General features: G+C 34.3%; 1 protein-coding gene and 1 long non-coding RNA gene across 29 annotated transcripts in view; one reads left to right on the forward strand and one right to left on the reverse strand.

The window, feature by feature from the left end:
- LOC125645536 (cytoplasmic dynein 1 intermediate chain 2-like) lies at nucleotides 1-27,021 on the forward strand. Of its 28 annotated transcripts, XM_056139997.1 has the most exons (20): nucleotides 16-199; nucleotides 5,845-5,944; nucleotides 6,369-6,450; nucleotides 8,110-8,234; nucleotides 8,441-8,455; nucleotides 9,726-9,749; nucleotides 10,611-10,655; nucleotides 10,983-11,102; nucleotides 13,605-13,724; nucleotides 13,959-13,976; nucleotides 15,868-16,024; nucleotides 16,468-16,567; nucleotides 17,766-17,891; nucleotides 18,494-18,640; nucleotides 21,159-21,272; nucleotides 21,750-21,883; nucleotides 23,004-23,148; nucleotides 23,424-23,564; nucleotides 26,047-26,172; nucleotides 26,521-27,021. In XM_056139997.1, exons 1-20 carry the CDS (start codon nucleotides 101-103, stop codon nucleotides 26,650-26,652), a joined length of 2,070 nt encoding a protein of 689 aa, XP_055995972.1. In that variant the 5' UTR covers nucleotides 16-100; the 3' UTR covers nucleotides 26,653-27,021. The 28 variants fall into 28 exon arrangements, with proteins under 28 accessions (XP_048727078.1, XP_055995972.1, XP_055995975.1 ...); XM_056140000.1 differs by lacking the exon at nucleotides 13,959-13,976; XM_048871104.2 differs by lacking the exon at nucleotides 10,983-11,102 and having other exon boundaries at nucleotides 13,572-13,724.
- Nucleotides 2,627-27,289, reverse strand: part of LOC130046849 (uncharacterized) — a 107,803-nt gene continuing 83,140 nt past the window's right edge. The window contains exon 2 of the long non-coding RNA XR_008795883.1: nucleotides 2,627-3,321. This is a non-coding gene — a long non-coding RNA (uncharacterized LOC130046849). The remainder of the gene's footprint in view (nucleotides 3,322-27,289) is intronic.

Raw genomic sequence — 27,289 nt, forward strand, 5'->3', positions numbered from 1 at the left:
GTTTAGTACATGCTAGTTAATCATTTCCGGGATTTTTTTTTCTTCTGAATATTGCTCATCATCATAATATTGATCTATTTGTCAAGAAATTTTGCTGAAAATGGCTGACAGGAAGGCCGAACTTGAGCGAAAAAAGCTCAAGTTGGAGCAGATGAGGAAAGAACGAGAGGAAAAGAACCGGCAGAGGAAGCTTAAAGAGGTATATTATTGACGAAGGCGTAGCTACAATCATGATTATGGTAATCTGATAAAGATTCAACCGACAAGACATTTAAAAAAATTAAGTCTGTGCTCGTCACAGAATATACCAGCATCATTAATTTGACGATCTTTTAGCAAATGGACATTGATGCATCTTAATTATGGACCCCCCCCCCCCCAACAGATGGTTGACTGACAGCTGCAGGTTAGGGTAGACGCCTAGCTTGTATCGTGCAGTCTGATTAAAATTCAACCTCTCCCTTTGCGCCATTATTCAGATTTTTGCTACTTGAAAGTGAAAGGTTTAATCAGACTTTGATTGGCAGACCATGCACTTTACAGGTTGGGAACACTTCCCCTATAGTGAGATATTCTCGCTAAAACACGATTATCCCTCTCTAGCGAGATTAAATATATCCCGTACAACCGAGAAAAACACCCGTGGAGTTCATATCTTCATGTTTCATGTGAAAAGAATAAAAAGTGCTAATATGTCTGATACTTCTGCAAATATATTATTCAAACCAAAAACACTCGCAATGTGTATTGGATTTCAGACTGCTTCCCTCTTACGCAATAACTGTCGTGTGCAATTTTTTTACTATGTTGTCAATTTCATAGAAACAATTCGCATCATGTTGAGTGTGTGTCACACTTATTCAGCGTTTCATGGGATTTGCCATTATTTTCAATAAAGAGGCTAAAACACCTGTTTATGGTAATGTTTACTCTCTCGCTAAAGAGGGATAATCGCGTTTTAGCAAGGATATCTCGCTATAGGGGAAGTGTTCTCAACCTGCTTTATCGTTGTGTACCAGGTGGATCTCTCAGTCCTTGGCTGGTTTAACCACAGGCACCTGAAGTGTCGATAGCTTGTAGATATATCTTGTGTACATACCCCCTCCCCCCACCCTTCTAGAATGCAATTATTTTATACAGAACCAATAATTTATCCAAAATATGTTATTTCCCCACTGATGACCCTCATAAGTCGTTCCGAATAGTCAGTTTTTACTTTCTGTAAAAGCTTTTGAAATGACATCGTTGGAAACCCACGGTTGATTATGCTTCGTTCCTCTCTCCATCACCCATGGGTCCATTCATTCCTACTCGCTCATTCTCATGAATAATTAATTAGGCAATTTGATTGGGCGCTCATGGAAAACCCTAAGCGAATTTGTCCAATCAAAAAGACGCTTTCAGCCCAATTTCGGTATACAACTGCTGTGATAGCAAAGTTAAGTTAGTGCTACCTTTAAAAACAGAAGAGTACCATTACTATAACAATTACTTTGATTGGACGATATTTTAAAATATTTATTCATGAGAACGAGTGAGTAGGAATGAATGGACCCTCGGGTAATGGAGAGAGGAATGAAGCGTAATCAACTGTGGGTTTCCGACGATGATGAGATGACCACTTGTGAGATATTAATATATGTAAAGGTGTGCAACAAATCATGTAAACAAACAGGGGGCTACCTGCTTCGAGTCCAATTCACGGGATATAAACCAACTTTATCGAAGGAATTTTTGCGATTATCTCGTCAGGCTTACGTAGTTCTACTTATGTCTTTCTTCTAAATCCCATGCCATCCGTTTTATTTGTCGTATTCTGCCATATATTTTATCGTACCCTAGGTTTTACTTCCATTGACAGCCTTAAAGGAGGTTGTGACATCACTTTGCATGTCTTGTTATCTGATTGACTTGCATCATCTTTTAAAAATATAGTTCAGATAAGCATTTCATTTAATTAAGTTCGATTGATTATCATCTTCAAATAATCGATTCTATAAAGTTATTATCAAAACTAGCTTTTTAGGCCTTTTTTTTAATTATTGAGTTGGTTTACGGATCCGCCGCACTGATTTTTTGGGATGTTGAAAAAAAATAAAATGGTTTTTCACTCCTTTTTATATTTCCGATGCTGTAATTTTTTCCTTTTAACAAACAAACAAAAAAAAAAAAAGAAAGAAAAGAAAATAAATTCCGCTGGACTGGATATTTGGACAGACGCCTCCGTCGAAATCTCGGGACAGTCCATAATAGTCATGTGTGGAATATCAGTCAACTTCAGCCGGTGCTAACAATTATTCTGCACCTTAGTAACAATGCTTTTTGCTTCCAGTAAGTTATCTGTTTATGAAACTAACTTCTAATTAGCATTAGTTATGCATTGCATACTACAGTGGAACCCCGTTATTACGTTTTCCATTTTGTCACGATAAAATAACGTAATAACGGGGGCAACGTAATAAACGTTCCCAGTGAAATCCATTAAAAATATTATTTGGAAATTGTATATCGTCCGTTGGTACTCCGTGAAGGGGTGTGTGAATATATTTTTACTGTTTCTTTGTTTAAAAGACTATGCTACTTTGTTTTATTTACATCTTATCTTTAATGTCCGTAATTCTTCATGTTCTTATCCCTTTTCTTTATTTCTGGTGTAGGATTCATAAGGATGTTTTGATAAACGTTGCTTTTCTGCATTCGTTTGGACCGCCATTTTGTTCAACTTTAAAACAATGCGTTCATGTAAATTTCTCTCAATAACTCGTTCCGGTTCGTATTCAACATTCGTATTAAAAAAATAACAAAACATCGTTTTTATTAAGTTCGCTAATTACACAATACACAACGCAATAAAAAAAAAAAATCCCATCCAAAAAACAACAAAACTTTAGACACAAAACGCACACGATACCCAACACTTACACACTTTTCTCACCAACGATAAACACGGAGAACAATTTAAGCGCAATCCACATAAAAAAAATATAATGATGCACGAAGATTTCATTTACAACGCTAAATGATGGCACTAAAATCACGTGCGCATCAGGGGATTTTAGAATATTCACAGAGGTAAATGCCGTGCATGAATCGGCCGATAACACAGGACAGTTTGATCGGTGTATGTATGGACGAGATTTACGAACACCTAAGCTGCATGTCCAAACAACGGACAATTTTTTTAATTGAACACCTTTAGTCACCTATGTCCAAGCAGTTACCCAAGTGGTTTTAACATTGCTACGATAAATCTTGTCTTTCATGTTTGGTACCAAAGCTGTCCGTAAATAGAGTTTTAATAGCGAAGGTAATCACACAATGCTGAACACGCAGGTAGTTGAGAAATTAATTCTTTGATTATCAAAATATGAAAAATGAATGAAAAATGAAGTAACTTTCATAGAGTACAATTTCTAAATAAACATTATTTAATTGTTTATCACTGGCTTCGATACGGGGTATTCGCCTGTATTGATGTCGCTAGATCTATCGAAGCGTGATCAGTCAAGCGTCTCTAATCCTCAAACAGACCAGGAAATTTACGTGGTGACTGCCTCAGGCAGTCAAGGTGTGAATGGCTTATCATTTTGAGAATCACTATTGAATAATTAGGGGTTTATTACGTTTTCGTCGGAATTTTTACAACGTAATACCGAGTCCCAGCATCTTAGGGCAACGTAATAACGAGGTCTATTTTATATAGGTTTGTTAAGAAATGGTTTTGTGCTTTGAAATTCCAACGTAATATGCGGACTAACGTATTAAAGGGGGAACGTAATAACGGGGTTCCACTGTATTTAGATATGTAAATTCCAAAATAAAAACAAACACTTGTTTTCAGATGGCATCCATGAAGTACGTTGGTTTGCACTAATCACCTAAACAAGTATAACCCTACCTGACCTTACCATGCATACATTTTGCCGAGGATACACTTTTAAATTCTTATTAATGAATTTTAAAGAAATATTCTTCATAATTAATATGTGTAATTCTTCATATATTGAAGGAGGTTGAAAACATATTTAACATTATCATACTTTGATGTAAAATACTCGAACCTGATTGGGGTCGAGAATCATTTGAAAAAACATATTGTTACCCTCTGAGAACAGAAAACACACGACCCAGGGTGATAGTATCTAGCAACGGGTAACAGTACTTGACAACGGGTGATATTATAAAAAATTATCACATGCGTCAAATTTATGCGTGTACGGTTCGCCGTAGATTGCTAGATGACGTCATTTGAGCGTTTGTAATAAACGCGTGTACCCGCATCGAAATACGAAATATCGCACGACAGTGATTGATCAAATGTCAACAGACGTAAGTTTTTCTGCTTTCCAGTTTACATAACATTCAGTATAATAAAACAAATATTGCATGTATTTGAGGGTAACATTGAAATTTTCACCCCTCGAGAAACCATTGTTAACCTCGGTTACGCCTCAGTTGACAATGGTTTTCTCAGGGTGAAAATTTTCAATGTTACCCTCAATTACATGCAATATTTATATATTATTGAATTCATTCATTGTATAAAATTTGTTGACTACCAACAATAAATTGATCTGACTTATACAAAATTCAGAATTTTTGAATAAATGTTTATAGGGTTCATGAATTTTATTTATAACTTTACTTGACTTCATAGATAAGACTTTAAAACTTAAAAGTAAATTTTTAGACAAAATATATGCTTGGTAAGGTCAGTCAGGATTTTAGTACTTCAGGTGATTAGTGTGTCCCTATATACGTCATGGATGCCATCTTTTGAATGGAAAAACGATGTGGTTCTTTTATTTTGGGATTTACATAACTAAACGGTATAAAACAATGGACATTTGATAATGATAGAAAGTTAATTTAATAAACAAATAACATTTTTGAAGGAAACAGCATTGTTGCCAAGATGCACATTAGTTGCTATATACCACCGTCTGAAGTTGACAGTGAAGAGAATATTAAAGTTGATAATAAAACATTGACCTCAAATCAAGTTCATTTTTATTACTTAACATTTTGTCATTTGAACTTTTCTTTTTTTTTTTTTTTACCTCCTCCGAATGGATTTTGAAATTTTGAAATCCGTAAACCAATTTAAAAAAAAAAATTGGCATTACCATGAAATAATCTGAGTTGATATTTCTATTAGTCATTTTCCCTTTTAAAACCATGTGCCTTTGACAAATTCTAGAAAGCTATTTCGTATAGTTTCCTTCATTGCTAAATAAAATAAAGGCCGAGGTTGTCAGAAGATTGAAGGGCCCGTCAATCTGATAACGCGATATGCAAAGTGATGTCACAACCTCCATCTGCTTGTATCAGTGGAGAGGGTGTTTAAGTTTTAAGACCTTGTGCCTGATCCTTTTGTTATATGGACAATAAAATATGTTCACATCAACTTTAAAGGAGGCAGTATGGGTACTATCAATGTTGTCTATTAAGGAGGAATAACACACCAGAGAACTCTGATATGGATGGAAAGTGGAGGATATGTACAATAATGTTTTGAAATTGAAAAGTTTCAAATTTATGTTATTTAATTAAAAATTGCAGTTTAAGTAGATTGTAATCTGGAAAAAATTCAAAATGCATTGCTTGCTAGACTTGAATGTATGATCTACAGATCAGCAGTCAACATGTTAACCTACTGAGCTATCCAGCTAGGAAATTTAATTTAAAAGGAATATACATGTATTCTGATATTTATATTTTTCAAAAGGAAGTCAGCCATTATGACTATTCCTCCTTAAATATTTAACCTATTTACTTCTGTGGGGGAGGAGGGGACAAATAACTTGTATCCCCACTATAATTAAAATGTCTGTCTGTTTGTAGACTGGAGAAGAGAAATCTGTGCAGAGTGGTGGTCAGGCACAAAATTTACGGGCAGAGACTGATGAATTGTTGGCCAATTTAGGGATTCCCCCAGCAACAGGTGAATTCCTACATGATTTGTAATTGATTCAAAGTAAATCAATCATCTATAAACTTTCCAACAATAACAATTTCAAAGTCACTGTGGGTGATTTGTGAAGTGGAATGGTATAAAGACATGTACAGTACATCATGAAAGTCAGCTTTGAATGGCCCCTGTTCAAATGGGATGGCCCCTGTTCAAATGGGATGGCCCCTGTTCAAATGGGATGGCCCCTGTTCAAATGTGATGGCCCCTGTTCAAATGTGATGGCCCCTATTCAAATGGGATGACCCCTATTCAAATGGGATGGCCCCTGTTTAAATGGTATGACCCCTGTTCAAATGGGGTGGGTGACATTGTCAACTAGGCACACTTTTGTCACACATGTGTTTTATTTTGTATAAATGACGTTAATTATAAAATTGTATTTATCCTCCCACAGGCACACCTGCCCAGCCGGTGGTACCAAGTGCTAGCATATCTCCGACCCCTACAGAGGGAGTCTCAGCATCCCCTACTCAACTGTAAGATCTTCCGATCAATAGTTACCATCAACATCTGATCAATAGTTACCATCAACATCCGATCAATAGTTAACATCAACATCCGATCAATAGTTCACCTAAACATCCGATCAATAGTTCACCTAAACATCCGATCAATAGTTCACTTAAACATCTGATCAATAGTTCACTTAAATATCCAATCAATAGTTTACATAAACATCCGATCAATAGTTACCATCAACATCCGATCAATAGTTACCATCAACATCCGATCAATAGTTTACATAAACATCCGATCGATAGTTTACATAAACATCCGATCGATAGTTTACATAAACATCCGATCAATAGTTCAATTAAGCATCTGATCAATAGTTTACATAAACATCCGATCAATAGTTTACATAAACATCCGATCAATAGTTTACATAAACGTCCGATCAATAGTTCACATAAACATCCGATCAATAGTTTACATAAACATCTGATCAATAGTTTACATCAACATCCAATCAATAGTTGACATCAACATCCGATCAATAGTTCACTTAAACATCCATCAATAGTTTACATAAACATCCGATCAATAGTTTACATAAGCATCTGATCAATAGTTCACCTAAACATCCGATCAATAGTTTACATAAACATCCGATCAATAGTTGACATCAACATCCGATCAAATAGTTCACTTAAACATCCATCAATAGTTTACATAAACATCCGATCAATAGTTTACATAAGCATCTGATCAATAGTTCACCTAAACATCCGATCAATAGTTTACATAAACATCCGATCAATAGTTGACATCAACATCCGATCAAATAGTTCACTTAAACATCCATCAATAGTTTACATAAACATCCGATCAATAGTTTACATAAGCATCCATCAATAGTTCACATAAACATCCGATCAATAGTTCACATAAACATCCATCAATAGTTCACATAAACATCCATCAATAGTTTATATAAACATACAATCAATAGTTTACATAAGCATCTGATCAATAGTTCACCTAAACATCCGATCAATATGATCAATAGTTCACATAAACATTCATCAATAGTTTATATCAACATACAATCAATAGTTCATATAAACATTTGATCAATAGTTCACATAAACATTTGATCAATAGTTCACATAAACATTTGATCAATAGTTTACATAAACATCCGATCAATAGTTTACATAAACATTTGATCAATAGTTTACATAAACATCCGATCAATAGTTTACATAAACATCCGATCAATAGTTTGCATAAACATCTGATCAATAGTTCACATAAACATCTGATCAATAGTTTATATAAACATCCGATCAATAGTTTACATAAACATCTGATCAATAGTTTACATAAACATCCGATCAATAGTTTACATCAACATTAATTGAGTACATGTACTTTGTTCATTAGCAGACTAAGAGTGTGAACATTTTATCACCTTTTATGATTATATTTTGAAAATAAATGTTTATTCATGGATATAAATGATACTTAGAGAATATGAAATATTACTACAAAACTTAATTCACATATGGAAAAACTTGAGACATGTTTTTGAGAAATGGATTTTTTGTTTTTTGTTTTTGTGAAATAAATTATTTCTATTTTTTCGTATAGATTTTTAAAGATGATGAAATTGTTTTCTATTTTCGTAACAGAACTAGTCGACAAAGAGCAAAATTGTCACTGGTAAAAGTGGCCGAGACCAACATCCCCCCACGAGAAAATGTGACGTACAGCAAAGAAACACAGACCATCGTCGTGGAAACCATAGACAAGGAAGGCAAGTATAGGGCACCACTAATTCTCACTGATACGATCAACCACTAATTCTACTGTACATTGTAATAATTTGTTCTTGTATCACTGTGTAATTTGTAAGTGTCTATATACATTTTTGTCAGGAAACCAGCTAAAGCATATCTTGTATAAATGTTCTTTTAAAAAATCACAAGTGTATGATCGATTTTAATCACTTTGGTTGTCTAGGGCATAGATATGGAGGTAGGAGTTGTTTTGTTTTTTCTTTCAGTAAGACATTAGTCAGTGTACTTTGTTGCATTTATAAATTGTAGAAAGATTTAAGCTTTGCAGTGATAAAGATTTTTGTCATCTTTCATAGCATGCAAAGTCAATAAACAAGTTGAATGTACATGTACTTGTATTAAACTTTGTGTTTATTTATTCAAAAAAAAAATTGCGAAATTCTGTTTGTTTTGATTTTGACTCGCTAGCAGTCTTAAAGAGGCACTATGGTGCAAAATTGTTTATTTTTCTCCTTGCCAACTCGGTAGATAAGATTGTTTTTTTTATGTTGTGCAACTTCTATTGATTATGTTGGACACAGGCAAGAAAAATTTAATAATAATGCAAATAGCATAAATATCAAAGCTTCACCCCAAAGACGACGAGGGGGTAGCATTTTGTAAAAACATGATCCGTTCTGAAGTTTCTTCTCATTTAAATGGAAGGCATGGTCTACTCTAAACAGTGATTTGTGCATGTCCACAGTGAGTAAGGTGCTGTTATCTTTGCTCTGTGGGTCATAAAATTTCTAAATTTTGCAATAGAGTTTGATTTTTTTCACTTTTACGCACTTCAGCAATGCAATATAATTTTAGAAAGCTGCAGGAAAGTTGTTTTTGTTTGATCCCTTATGCAGAATGAATGAACCCTAGTGTCTCTTTAAACAAGATAATTCCTTTTCTCTTCAAAATGTGTTTAATATTGTGTTCGATCATGTTCAAATGAAAATAAAAGTTTTCTTATAATCAAATGCATGTACTTTAGCAGAACTTATTTTTAGAGAGATTTTGACATATAATGATAAAGTTTAGTGAGAAACTTTTTTCGGAGTTTCTGGAGCTGATAGTTCACTGTACAAATGTACCGGCTTTCATTAACATGATTAATCATGTTCATTCTAATATGATAGCATGCAGTTAATGCAGAGTAAAAAATGCAAGTGTTTGCAGGACTGTTTCATAATTCAAGGATCTTGTTTTACCAAGGCGGTTTTTAATGTTATGATTTTGAGTTTAGATGCCTGCTTGTAGAGAATGGCATATTTTCTCCCTGTCTTAAAGACGGAATGGCTTTAAAAATCAAGAATGACAAATTTTTTAAGACATTGTATGAAGAATGGCAAATTTGTGAAGAATGGCATATTTTATTATGAGACCGTAGAATCCAATGAGAATGGCTTGGATGTTAGAGTGGATGGTAATGACATATTATGTTTATGTTTGTTTGGTTGTTTTCATGCTTGCACTAGTCCGCGGTCCCTGGGATTATTACGGTGAGTGGTGTTTTGGGTTTGTCTGGGAATAATAATCGTGTACATCTATTAATTAAGTTAATTACCATGGTAACAAGGAAATCCTTTAGAAATCGTTGTGGAAAAAGTAATTGTTGATATGGTGATATTTGTGACTGTTTCTTGTGACTTTATGATGAAGTTGTATGAATCTGCTGCTGTTTTGAAATGTTGATATTTATAGGTGAATATTAGTGTAATATAACACAATATCTGACCACGATTTGTTGACCTGATAACTTTGGTAGCTCTATAACATAGTGTATCATTGATGTGTATTTCAGTATTATTGTTTAAACAAAATGTCATTTGATTTTGGATATTACGAAGTAAGTTTGTTAATAACTGGGGAACAAAACTTAAAATGCACCTTCCATCTTGAGTATGAAATTGAGTGCTGTTATTTTCTTTGTTGCCTGTTTCTGTTGTTGCTTTATGTGTTCATTGTATTTTGTTTTTACTTGTCTGGCTGGCTGTTTCTACTAAAACTCGATAGAATCAGGAGTTTACTCATCTTAAAAATCAAAATCTATAAATCTTAAAACTTCATATTACACACAATCATAATACTTTTTCAGATAAACTATATATACTCTGTGTTTAGTTTTAGGATTATCTTTTCAATTTTATTTTTTGTATTTTGCTTACTTCTTGTGAAAAAAAACCCCACTTGGAATTGTAAAATTCTTATAATTATAAGAAGATGCTGAAGATTTCAAGATGTAGAAGACTAGACTTTGATAATGATTGTGTAATCAACAATTAACTTTGATAATGATTATGTAATCAGCAATGAGGAAAGGTTTCGATGGTTTGAGTGACGGTGGCATTTTCTATTTCTAGATGAACACTCTGACGATACATGTAGTATTTCCAGTCTAGTCAGGGGTATGTTTCGTTTGTGTTAGATCTGCCGCAAAATTATTTTTTCTGCTGCAGAGTTATATCCCTTTGTTGTGTCTGATTTTTTTTTCTCCTGATAAGGAAAGTTAGATGTCTAAATTGGTTAAAGTGGAAGGTGTATTTTATAAAACAAAAATATTTTCAATCATTTGAAAATGAATTTTAAAATTTTAAAAATGTGAAAGTCAATTAAATGTTGATAATTTACACTCCATATTCAAGGTGGTAAAAATGCTGATAATTCTGCCCCAGTTGTATGATGATGAGTTAATCGGCTGTGGGTTTTTTCTTTGACTGCTGCCGGGGATGTAGGTGTGTCTTCTCGCTTTAGTTCGCCTCGTCATAGCAATTACTCCTCCCCTCATCATGGCTCCCCAAGATTTGTGTACCATGATATGGAATGGGAGGACGAATTTGAGTATTATGACGAAGGTGCAGCATTCTCCATGTTTATGTGTCACTATTTATAATCAGCGTCATCTCTATTCTGTTTGATATCATCGTCAGTTTGTGTTGCCACTTTTCACATCAGGTTATTCTTCTCACTGTTGTACTTAGTCATTAGTAGATTTCATTATCAGTCAATTTCCTTAACAGTATTTGTTGTCTGTGACTGGTTTTTGTTTAATTGTAAAGGACGGACAATGAGATAGTTTGTCTAAAATATGGCGTCTTTTGATCATGATGTCGAAATTCATTATTTTTCCAGTGTCAGATACATGATCTAAAAAAAATCTTTTAGCTGATCAGCTTTTAATGTTAAGAATATGGAAATGTTAAACTTTCACATAATAGCCTTGTTCTATTTAATACCAGGTGAATTGAATGTTTCATAAGATTTATATATGAGCACATCAGAACAAAAGTTTTATTTTGTTGCTAAATAAAAATTCAATAGCAAAAATTGCACTTTTTGAGTCATTTATAATTGACAAAATTTAAGTGTAGTGATGTAATTTGTGACATTATGATGGGATAAATGATCAAGAGAATTGCCATAGCCATGTTTTCATGCAGGCAATGTTTTAAACTTCAATTAGATGTATCAAACCCTGGGAATAAATCGGTTTTAAATTATAATTTTAGGTACAAATTTGGCAGAAATAGGGCCTTAATGTATCAGGTCTTTGTTGTTATGATCATCTGCACATTTCTGTATCACAAGCAATAAAAGGCGCTGTCAATGTCTCCATGCGTTATTAACTGAAGACTGATGTTGCTATTCTTGACATTGAAAATGTCATCTTACTCATTACCACATTACTGCAGTGCATGATTTTTTGCCAAAAAATTATTCTTCCATTCAAAAACTTAATGTACAATGTGTCATTCAATTCAATGAAAGAGTCTTGATGACTCAGAATTTGAAAAGGGTGTATTAATTGTGTTACATGTATTTCATTCTAAATCTGATTCATCTTCAGGCTTTAGCAGTTTGAATCACAGCATGACTCCACTGTTGCTCAGTATTGATTTTGCAGATCATTTGTACAAGACATTTCTATGATAAATTTTCAGAAAACAGTAAAGCTCTGTCATTTTAAAGCTGTAACCATTGCATGCATTGAACTTTATTTTGTGTGAGACTGTAGATTCACTATTTTTGTGCTCTACTGTAGAATCACTATTTTTGGGGCGGGAAATTTTCATGGTTTGAGGAGGAAGGTGGGAATTAATTTCATTGCTGAAGAAATTTTGAGGAAAAAAAATTATTTCCTCATGTTCACGAAGGAATTCAATATCTTAGTTACATGAAAACAGAAATTTAGAGCCACTCAAAATTCTCGATTTGACAGTGCATAAATTAGTGATTTTACAGTGCATGAGTGTAGCAATTGTAGTGTAAGCTGGTGTTGTTATCTAAACATCTGATATGGAAGGTGCATTTTTAGTTTTTCACGTACAGAAAATTCAAAATATTTGATCTTGGTTTTTGTGCCTTTTATCGAGACTGACATATTATGAGGATGTCAGTCGGCACATCGCATAGCATGAAAAATCTTGTTTCAGTTTTTGCTCACTTGTGGACTGGAAAGTTTGTAGCATTCAGTTAATCTAACATGCATATGTATTTATATATATATATATATATGATATATAGAAACTTATAATTATTTCTCTTTTGATTTTGCGTGTTTAAAAGTCTGGCCAATGAAAATCTACAGACAGCCTCTTATCAGTTATAAATGTTTAGATCTTGATGATACAATGTGTCTGTAATATTGACATATAAAGCTGAATTTCTGTATGTGGTCATTTCAAGTCCAGGATGAGAGGAATTTTTAAATTTAACCTAATTAAATACCATACATGGTCGTCGATGGTGGTTAGAGGTTCGTTTATATACATTTTTTCCCCTTTAATACTGTCACATGATAGTTTGCAGTGCTAAATGACGATTATCAATGTTAAGATATATAAAGAGTATTGATATACAATGTGAATTGCAGAACTGATAGTGTTTGCAATGATTCCAGACCTACAGTTATGATGAATTAACTGTCAAATAAATTCTAACATTGTTGGAAGTCACGCCTGAAACATACACCCCTTTAGTGAAAGGGGAGAGTAGCATATGTTTCTGATTCAATCAACTGTGGCTTGTGATGATGAAGTACGACGTAATACAACATTATTTAAGTCGTTCATTTCCTGTAAATAATACGATTAGGTGTATGATTATATAAAGAATGTTTTTAGCACAGTGCTGTATTTGGTACATTGAAGTCATTGCATACCACCCAATTACCTAGTTTCTGTGTGATAATTACCTACTTTCTGTTTAATAATTACCGACTTTCTGTTTGATAATTACCTACTTTCTGTTTGATACATTGAAGTTATTGTATACCACACAATTACCTAGTTTCTGGACAGCTGCGTTGAATTACTAACACTCAGTTCTTACTTATGATGACCCTCGTGGTCACTCAGATGAGGACACAGACTCCATTGATGTCCATCCTGTTTCTCCGCACCACAAGATGCCCCACGTGGAGATGGTCCACCCAACCAAGACCCAGGAGGACCTTCAAAAACAGGAAGAAAAGCCAAGTAAGTACATCACTATGGGAATGTTTTGTCAGTTTTGTCTATGAATATTAAGAGTAGTGTTACTTTTTCATTTTTCATCAGTTAAAACGAAAATTGCATCTCTGCTTATAGACATAGTCTTTGATTTCAATATTTTATGAATAATAAGTTGAATATTTCAGCTGATTAATATTGAAATTAAACAATAGAAACACTAAGCAAAATATCATTTTGATTTGAATTTATATTAATCAGGTCAACCTCAAAAGAAAGGTATAATGTCATAGAAAAGCTTTCTCCCTTTTTGTATAGATTTTAATTTCACTACCATCCCCACAAAATATGACGCATGAATGCTGGTGTAATATCCATGTACAAATATAAATATTTACATCAGAAATGGCTATCAGGACTGCTGTGTATAATTTCATTTGTGTTTGTAGAGGATTTTAAGTTAGAAGGATATCAGGCAAATAATTTGCTGTATAGCTTCCTGTGTTGATTATGCTTGTGATCTGAAGAAATGAGTTTGTAGTCAATCATTCAGATCATGCTTCTGGTGCAAATCTTAGCTTAGCTCAGCCAAATGTCTGAAAGAGCTTTCTTATTGAAGTTTATCAGTCGTCAGTACACCTTACATCTAAACTTCTACATTTTGTAAAATGGAATCAGCTTGATTTAGGGGAGATTCATCCGATGAAAGGTCATACTGTAACTGAAGTTTTTAAAGCCAAGGGTAGGTGGATACAAAGTATTGTGAATAAACAATTAGTCAATCAAAAAATAATGACAAATAGAAGCAGTAGAAGGCGAGATGAATTTTATGTTTAACATGAAATCACCATTAAGTGCGACTATATACCATAACTCCCCTGATGATTTTTCTTTCACACTTGCACACAAACACCTTAAAAGTCACTCCTTCATAAATGTGCAGTAGAAAATCATAATTTTCTCCTTACATTCAGTAGACCAGTCCTCCTTTAATACCTGTACATAATTTGTTGAAATTGTCAAATCGTATTATTTTTTATAGTTGATCATACTGACAAAATTTTGGTCTAGTTTATAACATCAAACAAAACTCTGTTTAATACATCACATATAACCTTTAAAGAATAAGTAGCTGGGACTTCTGAATTACTTTGACATATCCATAGTATTTGAGATATTGGTGTTAGCGCATCGCTAACACCGATATCTCAAATACTCAACTGTATTTGCGAATCAGTTTAATTTATTAAACACTTAACAGTATTTTATTTAAAAAAGAAATGTGGTTGAGAAACAGACAATGACTGTACATACCCTGTCCAATTTAAATCAATGACTCGTGGTACAATAGGGGTTACAGTGAATGATTCAAAGATCATCTCAAGGATACTGGCAAATCAGGTGAGCTTTGTGACCTACAAGACTCCTCTAATTGTAACAGTGTTCTATCTTACTTTGATTATATAGTATCAGTGCTGGGTGGAGAATGATGCCTTGCCAGTATATTCACTGTAGTTTACAAGTATATAGCGGTTGCATTTATAGATTTCTTTCTTTTTGCCCCAAGCATATTCAGACTTGTAATATATTATTTCCTGACTCTTTATCTGAAGTTATTTGTCCTGTTTTCTGGGGAACTGATTGTGGAACATATTTGATTATGTTCAGATGACACTGTATATTGTAGATTATTCAGATTTGTCTTTATTACTTTTCAGTTTGTAATACTGTGGCTTCCGAAATAAATGCGAGGAATTTTTTATTGCGTAATTTTGTGAGAAGCACCACATGCGAAAGAAAATTACCTGTTTTTATCTTCATAGTGCTGAAATGCATGTTAAAACTCTTGATCAATAGACTACTTGCGAATTCATGATCATGCAAATGATGTTCAGGAGGCATTTTGCCATGTTAAGTACTCGCGTAAAATATGGAATCTACAGAATTTCTAGAAACTGTAAGATCAGCTATCAGATATCATTAATCTTCTACAGTATATCAGACTTTAGTTCGAAATTTAAAAGCTATTTTATTAAACTAGCTCCAAAGCAATTTTACACTAGCCTGATGTATATTTCTATAAAGTAATTTTTCAAGGTCATTAAGCTGATAGTTTATCACTGCATGATGTCGTTGATGGAATGTGGCACTGAGTGTTGTATGTTGACAGTTCTCGAGCTGAGCGAGGAAGAGAAGAAACAGATCCTGATGAGTGATGACTTCCATACATTCTTCAATAAGACAACGCGCATCGTGGAGAGAGCCCTGGACGAGGATATTGATATATTTGTGGACTATGCAGGAAGGGAGTCTGAAGACATGGAAAGGTATGTATATTGTGAGGGTGTGTAGTGGATGCTGACAGAAAGGTATGTTTATTGTGAGGGTGTGCAGTGGATGATGACAGAAAGGTATGTTTATTGTGAGGGTGTGTAGTGGGTGATGACAGAAAGGTATGTTTATTGTGAGAGTCTGTAGTGGATGATGACAGAAAGGTATGTTTATTGTGAGGGTGTGTTGTGGATGATGACCTTTAAAGGTATGTTTAGGATAGGAGAATACTAGTTTATACTGGATTCAGCAAATGAATTTTATATGTAAATATTACAAATTTCAATTTACCTCATACTGTGGAACATATAAACATGTAGATTACCAATGTTCCAGACCATTGTGTTTTTGATGGTCATGTGATCACTTTGAATGTCATAGTATGAAATGACTCGTATTTTCACAGAAAAGTTTGATTATTATGATGTTTATATTATAGTGACTTGAGAGCTGGCGAGAGACTGAAACTGCAGAGAACCTTTTTTGATGAAAGGTGGTCTAAACATCGTGCTGTAACCAGTTTAGACTGGTCAAAACAGGTAAATGCTGCATGTGTTTCTGTTCTCCTTATCAATTCGATGACATGCAGTTGGCTTGTAATTTTACAAAAAGCCTCCATAACTGAACAGAGGAAATTTAAGCCCTTTTTATTTTCATCTAATTTTGTCCTTATCTGTAACAAATTCAAAACTGGGTAAATATAAATTCTTTCACCATTTAAGTGTGAAATACTGCTTTGGGCCATCGTCGCAAACCACGGGTTATTGTTTCATTCTATTTCAATAACCAGTGGTTTGCGACGATGGCTTTGGGCATACTATAAAGTCAGCAAAACTTTTTTCTGATGCGTATAAGCGAAAAATAACCATGCAAAAATTTTCCTGAGTACAGTGCGTTTTGTTTTTCATGGATACCGGAGTAACTTATATTCATTTTTACATAGATTGTAATCAGTTGTAATTGTAGTTAGATATTGTAAATAAAAATGTCAGAACAATTCCTATTAAATTGGAGAATGCTTTGTAAATAGGAGAGTGCTTTGTGTTAGTATCCTATATTGGATCATGTTAAGATGAGGATGTGTTAGTATCCTATATTGGATTATGTTAAGATGAGGATGTGTTAGTATTCTATATTGGATTATGTTAAGATGAGGATGTGTTAGTATTCTATATTGGATTATGTTAATAATAATAATACCATATTTATATAGCACCCTTTTCATACACTATGTACGCTCAAGGGTGCTTTACAATGCATATATACCTTACAACAGAATGTTATATACATACATGTAATACATAGAAAATAAATAAAACATTAAAAGCTGTACCTATCCTCATTGTATATATAAAACATGAAAACACAAGATACCATAAATATGCTAGATAAGAATAAACATCAGTTTCAGGGCGTATTAAAATAATAATAATAATGAAATACACACGCGCACACACAGCATATAATGTCTCAGGTATAATACATTAAAACATACAATTCCTTTTTTTTTCTTTCTTCATATAAAACATCACAAAATGGTACTCGAAAGCTAAGACACACATGTTAAGATGAGGATGTGTTAGTATCCTATATTGGATCATGCGAAGGTGAGGATGTGTTAGTATCCTATATTGGATTTGAGGATGTGTTAGTATCCTATATTGGATTATGTTAATGTGAGGATGGTTTTTGTTAGTATCCTATAGTGGATTATGATAAGGATGATTCTTTTTGCAGCACCCTGAGCTGTTGGTGGCATCATACAATGCCAATGAAGACTCCCCGAATGATCCGGATGGAGTCACACTTATCTGGAATTCTAGGTTTAAAAAGACCACTCCTGAATTCGTCTTCCATTGCCAGGTAACAATGCTGTGAGATATATGTCACATTCTAAACATTTTACATTTTTGTACACTGTGTGGTAACAAATCCTTGTAAATATCTCTTTAAGGTCATGAAATTCAGTGTTTCTGATGTATAAAGAATATTCAAGACATGAATTTTATATTTGGAAATATGAGAGGACATGAACTGCGACGTTATACACCAGCATACTTTTGAATCATGAAGGGGTTCTTCCCAATTTTATGAAGAAGCCAATTTACTCTTGACAATGTTTTTGAAAATGACAAAATTTTTGAAACTCTTGATATCTGGAAATAAAATTTAGTCCCTTTATTTATAATACTGTAGAATTTACACTCGATGCCTTGAAATGCTAATTGTGTGGACGTGTACAAACTGTTGGTTACACGTGACCTAATTGGCATCATGTGGACTTTACCTGTGAGAAGATCAATGTTATCACAAAGTTTTATTCTGGTTCTTTGGACTGAGCTTTTAAGAGTCACCAGTATTTGATTTTGAATTTAACTTTAAAAGTAACTTAAAAGAGGTCCTCTGTTAATTTATTATGTGTCAATCTAAATACATGGTGTTAATCACATTCTGTTTTCTTTCAGTCCCCTGTCATGTCCAGTTGTTTTGCCGAGTTCCACCCTAATCTAGTGGTAGGAGGGACTTACTCTGGTCAAATTGTGCTGTGGGACAACAGGGTGAACAAAAGAACCCCCATACAGAGGACACCTCTCTCAGCCGCCGCCCATACGGTAAGTTACAGTATCCAGTTGAGGGAAATTGTTTTACCCCTCTTGGCCGCCGCCCACTTGTTAAGTTATTACGTCCAGTCTGGGGGAATAGTTTTACCCCTTTCAGTCACCGCCCATACCATAAGTTACACACAATGTCCTGTCTTGGGGAATAGTTTTACCCCTCTTTGCTGCCACCCATACTGTAAGTTACATGTAGTGTCCAGTCTGGGGGAATAGTTTTACCCCTCTCAGTTGCCGCCCATACCATGAATTACATACAGTGTCCAGTTTGGGGGAATAGTTTTACCCCTCTCCGCTGCTGCCCATACCGTAAGTTACATGCAGTGTCCAGTCTGGGAGAATAGTTTTATCCCTCTCAGCTGCCGCCCATACTGTAAGTTACAATGTCCAAAAATAGTTTTACCCCTCTCAGCTGCTGCACATACGATAAGTTACAGCATCCAGTCTGGGGGAATAGTTTTACCCCTCTCAGCTGCTGCCCATACCGTAAGTTACACACAATGCCATGTTTGGAAGAACTAACGCAATGGCTTTAAAATTCCTCTCAGCCTGCCAGTACTGTAAATTACGGTATACACAGTACCCTATCAGGGGGAACTAATACAATAGTTTTATCCCTCTCTGCCACTGGCTATACAGTGAGGTACACAGTGTCTTATCTAGGGAAATGAATGCAATAGTTTTATTTGTATTGCTAATTATTAGCCATTGTTCATGCCATGAATTACACACATTGTCCTGCCTTAGCGTTTATCTGTGAAATGAAAGGAAGTAATACATGATTGTGTACTTGGTTTGGACCAATGAATGTAGTATAAAACAGAAAATGAATTGCCATGTTCTCTGAATAACTATTTACCAGAGAAAGAATTGATGAAAGCTCTCTTTGGTAATGATTGAAGGGAGCTATCTGTGGTAATGATTGAAGGGAGTTATCTGTGGTAATGATTAAAGGGAGCTATCTTTCGTAATGATTGAAGGGAGCTATCTGTGGTAATGATTGAAGAGAGCTATTTGTGGTAATAATTGAAGGGAGCTATCTGTGGTAATGATTGAAGAGAGCTATTTGTGGTAATGATTGAAGGGAGCTATCTGTGGTAATGATTGAAGGGAGCTATCTGTGGTAATGATTGAAGGGAGCTATCTTTGGTAATGATTAAAGGGAGCTATCTTTGGTATTGATTGAAGAGAACTATCTTTGGTAATGATTGATGGGAGCTATCTTTGGTATTGATTGAAGGGAGCTATCTGTGGTAATGATTGAAGAGAGCTATTTGTGGTAATAATTGAAGGGAGCTATCTGTGGTAATGATTGAAGAGAGCTATTTGTGGTAATGATTGAAGGGAGCTATCTGTGGTAATGATTGAAGGGAGCTATCTTTGGTAATGATTAAAGGGAGCTATCTTTGGTATTGATTGAAGAGAGCTATCTTTGGTAATGATTGAAGGGAGCTATCTTTGGTATTGATTGAAGGGAGCTATCTTTGGTAATGATTGAAGGGAGCTATCTGTGGTAATGATTGAAGGGAGCTATCTGTGGTAATGATTAAAGGGAGCTATCTTTGGTATTGATTGAAGAGAACTATCTTTGGTAATGATTGAAGGGAGCTATCTTTGGTATTGATTGAAGGGAGCTATCTTTGGTAATGATTGAAGGGAGCTATCTGTGGTAATGATTGAAGGGAGCTATTTTTGGTAATGATTGAAGGGAGCTATCTGTGGTAATGATTGAAGGGAGCTATCTGTGGTAATGATTGAAGGGAGCTATCTTTGGTAAAGATTGAAGGGAGCTATCTGTGGTAATGATTGAAGGGAGCTATCTGTGGTAATGATTGAAGGGAGCTATCTTTGGTAATGATTGAAGGGAGCTATCTGTGGTAATGATTGAAGAGAGCTATCTTTAATCATTACCAAAGATAGCTCCCTATCTTTGGTAATGATTAAAGAGAGCTATCTTTGGTAATGATTGAAGGGAGCTATCTGTGGTAATGATTAAAGAGAGCTATCTTTGGTAATGATTGAAGGGAGCTATATCTGTGGTAATGATTGAAGAGAGCTATCTTTGGTAATGATTGAAGGGAACTATCTGTGGTTATGATTGAAGAGAGAGCTATCTTTGGTAATGATTGAAGGGAGCTATCTTTGGTAATGATTGAAGAGAGCTATCTTTGGTAATGATTGAAGGGAGCTATCTGTGGTGATGATTGAAGGGAGCTATCTTTGGTAATGATTAAAGAGAGCTATCTTTGGTAATGATTGAAGGGAGCTATCTGTGGTAATGATTAAAGAGAGCTATCTTTGGTAATGATTGAAGGGAGCTATATCTGTGGTAATGATTGAAGAGAGCTATCTTTGGTAATGATTAAAGAGAGCTATCTGTGGTAAAGATTAAAGAGAGCTATCTTTGGTAATGATTAAAGAGAGCTATCTTTGGTAATAATTGAAGGGAGCTATCTGTGGTAATGATTGAAGAGAGCTATCTTTAGTAACAATTGATGTTTGTTTTACTTTGTAGCATCCTGTGTATTGTATCAATGTGGTGGGCACACAGAATGCCCATAACCTGATCAGTGTGTCCACTGATGGAAAAATGTGTTCCTGGAGTCTGGACATGCTGTCACAGCCACAGGTAAGTTACTCACCTGACCTCGGATTAACTGTAGAAACAAGGGCAGTGAGGTCATGATTTTGCCCAAAATATATCAAATCTATCAGTCATTTTGAAATTTTGTTTTTATAATGTCAGGTGCTTTAAGAATCTTTAAAAGTGGATTTAATCAATGTTCAATACAGAGAATATGATGTCTGGAAATAATAGTATAATGGAAAAACTTCAGAAAAAAGAGCATTTTTATGATAAGTTTAGCATTAGTGCCTCAATTTCTTTGATGGGAAACTGTACAGTAGTTTTGTTGTCGATGAATAATGACCCCTTGTAATGATAATGATCCTCCATATCCACATCTCAGCTGGAATGGTCTCTTTCCTTCAACAAAAAGCTTGGTTTTTGTATCCAAGAAATTTAGATATTTGTGCTATTTTGCTTAGTTTGATAAGGCTGATTTGTCAGTGTAGTTAGTATGGAGCTTTGTGTTGTTTATAACAGGATAGTATGGAGCTGCAGCACAAACAGAGTAAGGCTGTTGCCGTCACTTCCTTCTCGTTTCTGTCCGGAGACGTCAATAACTTTGTGGTGGGCAGTGAAGATTGTACAGTGTACACAGCCTGTAGACATGGGGGGTGAGTATAATTCTGTACACAGCCTGTAAACATTGGGGGAGAGAGTATAGTTCAACACACAGCCTGTATCCATGGGAGTCAGTCTAATTATGTACACGGCCTGTAGACATAGGGGTGAGTATGATTCTGTACAGTCTCTAAACATGGGGGAGTAAGTATGATTCGGCACACAGCCTGTAGACATGGGAGTGAGTATAATTCTGTGCACAGCCTGTACGCATGGGGGAGTAAGTATGATTTGGTACACAGCCTGTAGGCATAGGGAAGTAAGTATGATTCTGTACACAGCCTGTAGACATTGGGGGGTGAGTATAATTCTGTACACAGCCTGTAGACATGGGGGGTGAGTATAATTCTATACACAGCCTGTAGACATTGGGGAGTGAGTATGATTCTGTACACAGCCTGTAGACATTGGAGTTAGTATGATTGTAGACATGGGAGAGAGCCGGGTGAATAGAAATTATAAGTAGCACATTACTAGGTCATTAAGGAAATGCAGTAACTAACATCAGTGATCATGCAATGGAGAATTTTGATAGAGCAAAGGAAATAACAAGGCACAATAGAATTGTCTATTGAATACTGTACTTGTGCTTGATTATTTACATCTTTTGATGTTTGTAAGATGGACCATTGAATGTATGGTCAAACCAGGCACCTACTTGTATATATAGGTCCCTGATCAAACTTAGTTCTCAGCTAAAATTTGATTGATTGAAATGTTTTCTGTTTAGATGCTTGGATTTTTACATATCTAGAAACAAACAAGACATGTGTTATTTTAAAAGATTTTAATGTTTGGGGCAAAATTGTTTTTGATCATTACCTTGTAATGCATTTTTTTTATTATTGTGTCAGAAAAACAAGATCATCATGCATTTGAATTAGAGAAAATGTCTTGCTGTTAGATATTCTTTAGAAATAAGCTGCAAAATTCATATCTTCACATTCATAGGATTGTTTTGATTTTTGACCAAAATTTACCAAATGTCATTTATTATTAACGAAGAAACCTCATATCATTAGATTAAAACATCTTGATTTGTAAAATAAGTTACATTTGTATGCTGTCACCAGGTTTCAATGATAAATTCAAATGACTTTCCTCTACCAACAGTAAAACTGGTATAAACGAGGCCTTTGAAGGACACATGGGGCCCATCACGGGGATCGACTGTCACAGCGTGCCTGGACAGATTGACTTTTCTCCTTACTTCCTCACCTCTAGTTTTGATTGGACACTCAAGCTCTGGAGCATTAAAGTAAGTATGTGTATGTAAATGAAACTGGATAGATATATGTAAATTAAGATAGGTGTATCTACAGCATTGAAGTAGGTAGATACACTGTACAGTGACGTTAAGATAGTTAGTGTACAAATGTTAGTTAAGGATAGGATATCAGACTGTTCTATTTTATATTCTTTTTAGGATATCAGACTGTTCTATTTTATATTCTTTTTAGGATATCAGACTGTTCTATTTTATATTCTTTTTAGGATATCAGACTGTTCTATTTTATATTCTTTTTACAATAGGACCAAAAGTTCTTGCACTCCTTTGAGGATAACAGCGATTATGTGTACGATGTCCAGTGGTCACCTATCCACCCCGCTTTGTTTGCCAGTGTTGATGGTGATGGACGCCTGGACCTATGGAATCTGAATAATGAAACAGAGGTAAATAAACATACTGATAAATAAACATACTGATAATGGATCTGTAAAAATTCATCATTATACAGCTTATCAGTGGGAAAACTAGAACAAGATTAAAGCAGTTTGTATGAAAACTTTGTAGATAAATACGTCAATCTTGACGTTTCAGTCATTTTGCTTGTAATCTAGACATTAGGATTTTTCTTTGGCTACTTTTGTACTCTTTAACTATTGTTCTAGACATACAGTGTACCTTGTATTATTCAGATGTAGCACAATCTGAAAGTTTGTGTAATCTGTGAGTTTTGAATACTGCAATACTGTAACAATACAATTATCCTGTATTGTGACTGTTGTCAAAATCAAATGATCTTTAATGGAATCCATTATGTGAAATTCAGTCATGTTTCACTTTATTGGAAATCAACCAGTGCAACTCTTCTGGGATTTGTTTTTTAATTATAACATTATGATGGGGTTTATTTTCAGTATAGCCTTACAAAATATCTCAGTATAACCTTACAAATGGCTTTCTTAAGAATTAAAGGGACTGATTCACGATTTTACCCAAAATTTTGTTTTTCACTTTTAATGATCAAAATCTACTGTCTAATGTGTTTGAAAGATTTCACATGAAAATTAAAGTTATACATCATCACAGAAGCTCGTTATAGAGAGATTATTATTTGTTTTGTAAACAAAGATTGCGATATGCTATTGTTTACGAAATTTTCAAAAGAAATGGATATCGATCTAAGCTTATTATATCTTTCACATTTCAAGCATTTTTGGGGTAAAATGTGTCATCTAAAAGTAAAAATTTGTGACTATGCAACATCAAGATGCATTATATCACAAAATCAATAGTTCACTTATTTGTTTGTGTACACAAAAAGACTCGAGTCTTTGTTTACATAACACAGATTTAAGGCTAAAATATTGCTTTCATTCTTGCATTCAGAAGGTCAAAATTTTGACTGTCAACATTAAATGAGTTATATTTCTAATGTTTAACATCAAAAATGAAAAATATTTTTATCAAAAATCGTGAACCAGTCCCTTTAAGGTTCTTAAGTATAACCTTACAAAGTAACCCCCCAGGGATTTATCTAAGTATAACCTTACAAAGTATCTCCTCAGGGATTTATCTAAGTATTATCTTACAAAGTATTTCCTCAGGGATTTATCTAATTATAACCTTACAAAGTATCTCCTCAGGGATTTATCTAAGTATTATCTTACAAAGTATCTCCTCAGGGATTTATCTAAGTATTATCTTACAAAGTATCTCCTCAGGGATTTATCTAAGTATTATCTTACAAAGTATCTCTACAGGGATTTATCCAAGTATTATCTTACAAAGTAACTCCACATAGATTTATCTAAATAAACCTTACAAAGTGTCTCCACAGGGATTTATCTAAGTATAACCTTACAAAGTAACTCTACAGGGATTTATCTAAGTATAACCTTAAAAAGTAACTCCACAGGGATTTATCTACTTATAACCTTACAAAGTATCTCCTCAGGGATTTATCTAAGTATTATCTTACAAAGTATCTCCTCAGGGATTTATCTAAGTATTATCTTACAAAGTATCTCCTCAGGGATTTATCTAAGTATTATCTTACAAAGTATCTCTACAGGGATTTATCCAAGTATTATCTTACAAAGTAACTCCACATAGATTTATCTAAATAAACCTTACAAAGTGTCTCCACAGGGATTTATCTAAGTATAACCTTACAAAGTAACTCTACAGGGATTTATCTAAGTATAACCTTAAAAAGTAACTCCACAGGGATTTATCTACTTATAACCTTACAAAGTATCTCCTCAGGGATTTATCTAAGTATAACCTTACAAAGTAACTCTACAGGGATTTATCTAAGTATAACCTTAAAAAGTAACTCCACAGAGATTTATCTAATTATAACCTTACAAAGTATCTCCTCAGGGATTTATCTAAGTATAACCTTACAAGGTATCTCTACAGGGATTTATCTAAGTATTATCTTACAAAGTATCTCCTCAGGGATTTATCTAAGTATTATCTTACAAAGTATCTCTACAGGGATTTATCTAAGTATAACCTTACAAAGTATCTCCTCAGGGATTTATCTAAGTATTATCTTACAAAGTAACTCCACATAGATTTATCCAAGTATTATCTTACAAAGTAACTCCACATAGATTTATCTAAATAAACCTTACAAAGAGTCTCCACAGGGATTTATCTAAGTATAACCTTACAAAGTATCTCTACAGGGATTTAGCTAAGTATAACCTTACAAAGTATCTCCTCAGGGATTTATCTAAGTATTATCTTACAAAGTATTTACTCAGGGATTTATCTAAGTATAACCTTACAAAGTATCTCCACAGGGATTTATCTAATTATAACCTTACAAAGTATCTCCTCAGGGATTGATCTAAGTATTATCTTACAAAGTATCTCTACAGGGATTTATCTAATTATAACCTTACAATGTTTGTGACACAGGTTCCAACTGCATCGGTTGTGACGGAGGGGGGAGTGGCCTTGAATCACTGTCGTTGGCATAGCAGCGGAAGCAACATAGCTGTGGGGGATGATGTAGGCAGGATTCACATTTATGATGTGGCTGAGGTAAAATAAAACACAGAATTGAAGTCTTTCTGCAACACATGCAGGAAGTTCTTGACTGTGGTTTAAGAGAGTCCCTGAATCTGTGTTACATGTATTTGTATAGTCACTGTACAACTATATATTTTAAAATATTTTTCAATTCAGTTTCCTTAGCAACAATTGCATATTACAGCTTATCATGAATGATTAGCTCTGTAAAACAAACACTAAATGTTGTTTTTAAAATATTTCTTCTTTTTTTCATGTTACCATACAAATGTTATTCATTTGAAAACAGAGTTGGTTGACAAACGACAAACTGATTTTTAAAGAGACATCTTAAAATTGTTTTTTACTTTGGAATTTCAGAACACAGCCAATCCTAAGATGGATGAATGGTCACGCTTTGTTAGAACTCTCCAGGAATTGAAACAGCAGGCAGTGGAGCGTGAAGAGGAATCCTCGCTAGGGTCAGTGTCCATGACCTCTCCACTTCGATGAACATCCTTGCTTTCCGCTTGAGCGACATTTTCTCCAAGACCAAATGATTTTGTTATTGCTAAAATTTGATCAGTGGAAGTGCTACTTGTAAACACTGAGTGAGCAATGAGTTGTCATATATGAAGCCTAGATTTATAAGTACAGTCAAACCTTGTTATCTCGAACTAGATGAGGCCGAGAAAAAACTTTGAGATATCCATGGGTTCGAGATATGGAGGTATAATACATGTTCGAGATACTGAAGTTCAACTGTGTATTGAGATTGTGCAATAAGTTACCACAAAGTTTTATTTACGCGATGATGTTATTGAAGTATGTTTTATGTACTTGAAAACTTTCAGAGAAATAAAATTGATATATCAGACAAGATGCATGACTTGACTATCTTGGTTTTATGAATATAACATGGCACTTAAAAATTGCAAATAACGTTTATGCTCGGGTAGTGATAACTTCAAGTATTGGGAAGCCACATTAGGTGATGAGTTTCTCAAATGACCAGGATACTCTTCCTGGTCACATCTTTATAAAACAGCACATGAATGTATTTCTGACGGTCACCACATTATATCTAACTGCACATATTTCTTTGCAGGTATTCTTTGAGGTGAAAAAATATAATTAAATTTTTTTAAAA

Source organism: Ostrea edulis, chromosome 6 (genome assembly GCF_947568905.1).
Source record: "Ostrea edulis chromosome 6, xbOstEdul1.1, whole genome shotgun sequence".
Taxonomy (NCBI): Eukaryota; Metazoa; Mollusca; class Bivalvia; order Ostreida; family Ostreidae; genus Ostrea; species Ostrea edulis.

Coding starts and splice junctions, on each gene's coding strand:
- LOC125645536 (XM_056139997.1), top strand. CDS start 101: ATGGCTGACAGGAAGGCCGAACTTGAGCGAAAAAAGCTCAAGTTGGAG. Junction 16,025..16,467: donor GAGTCTGAAGACATGGAAAG/GTATGTATATTG, acceptor TTTATATTATAG/TGACTTGAGAGCTGGCGAGA. Junction 18,641..21,158: donor TCTCAGCCGCCGCCCATACG/GTAAGTTACAGT, acceptor TTTACTTTGTAG/CATCCTGTGTATTGTATCAA.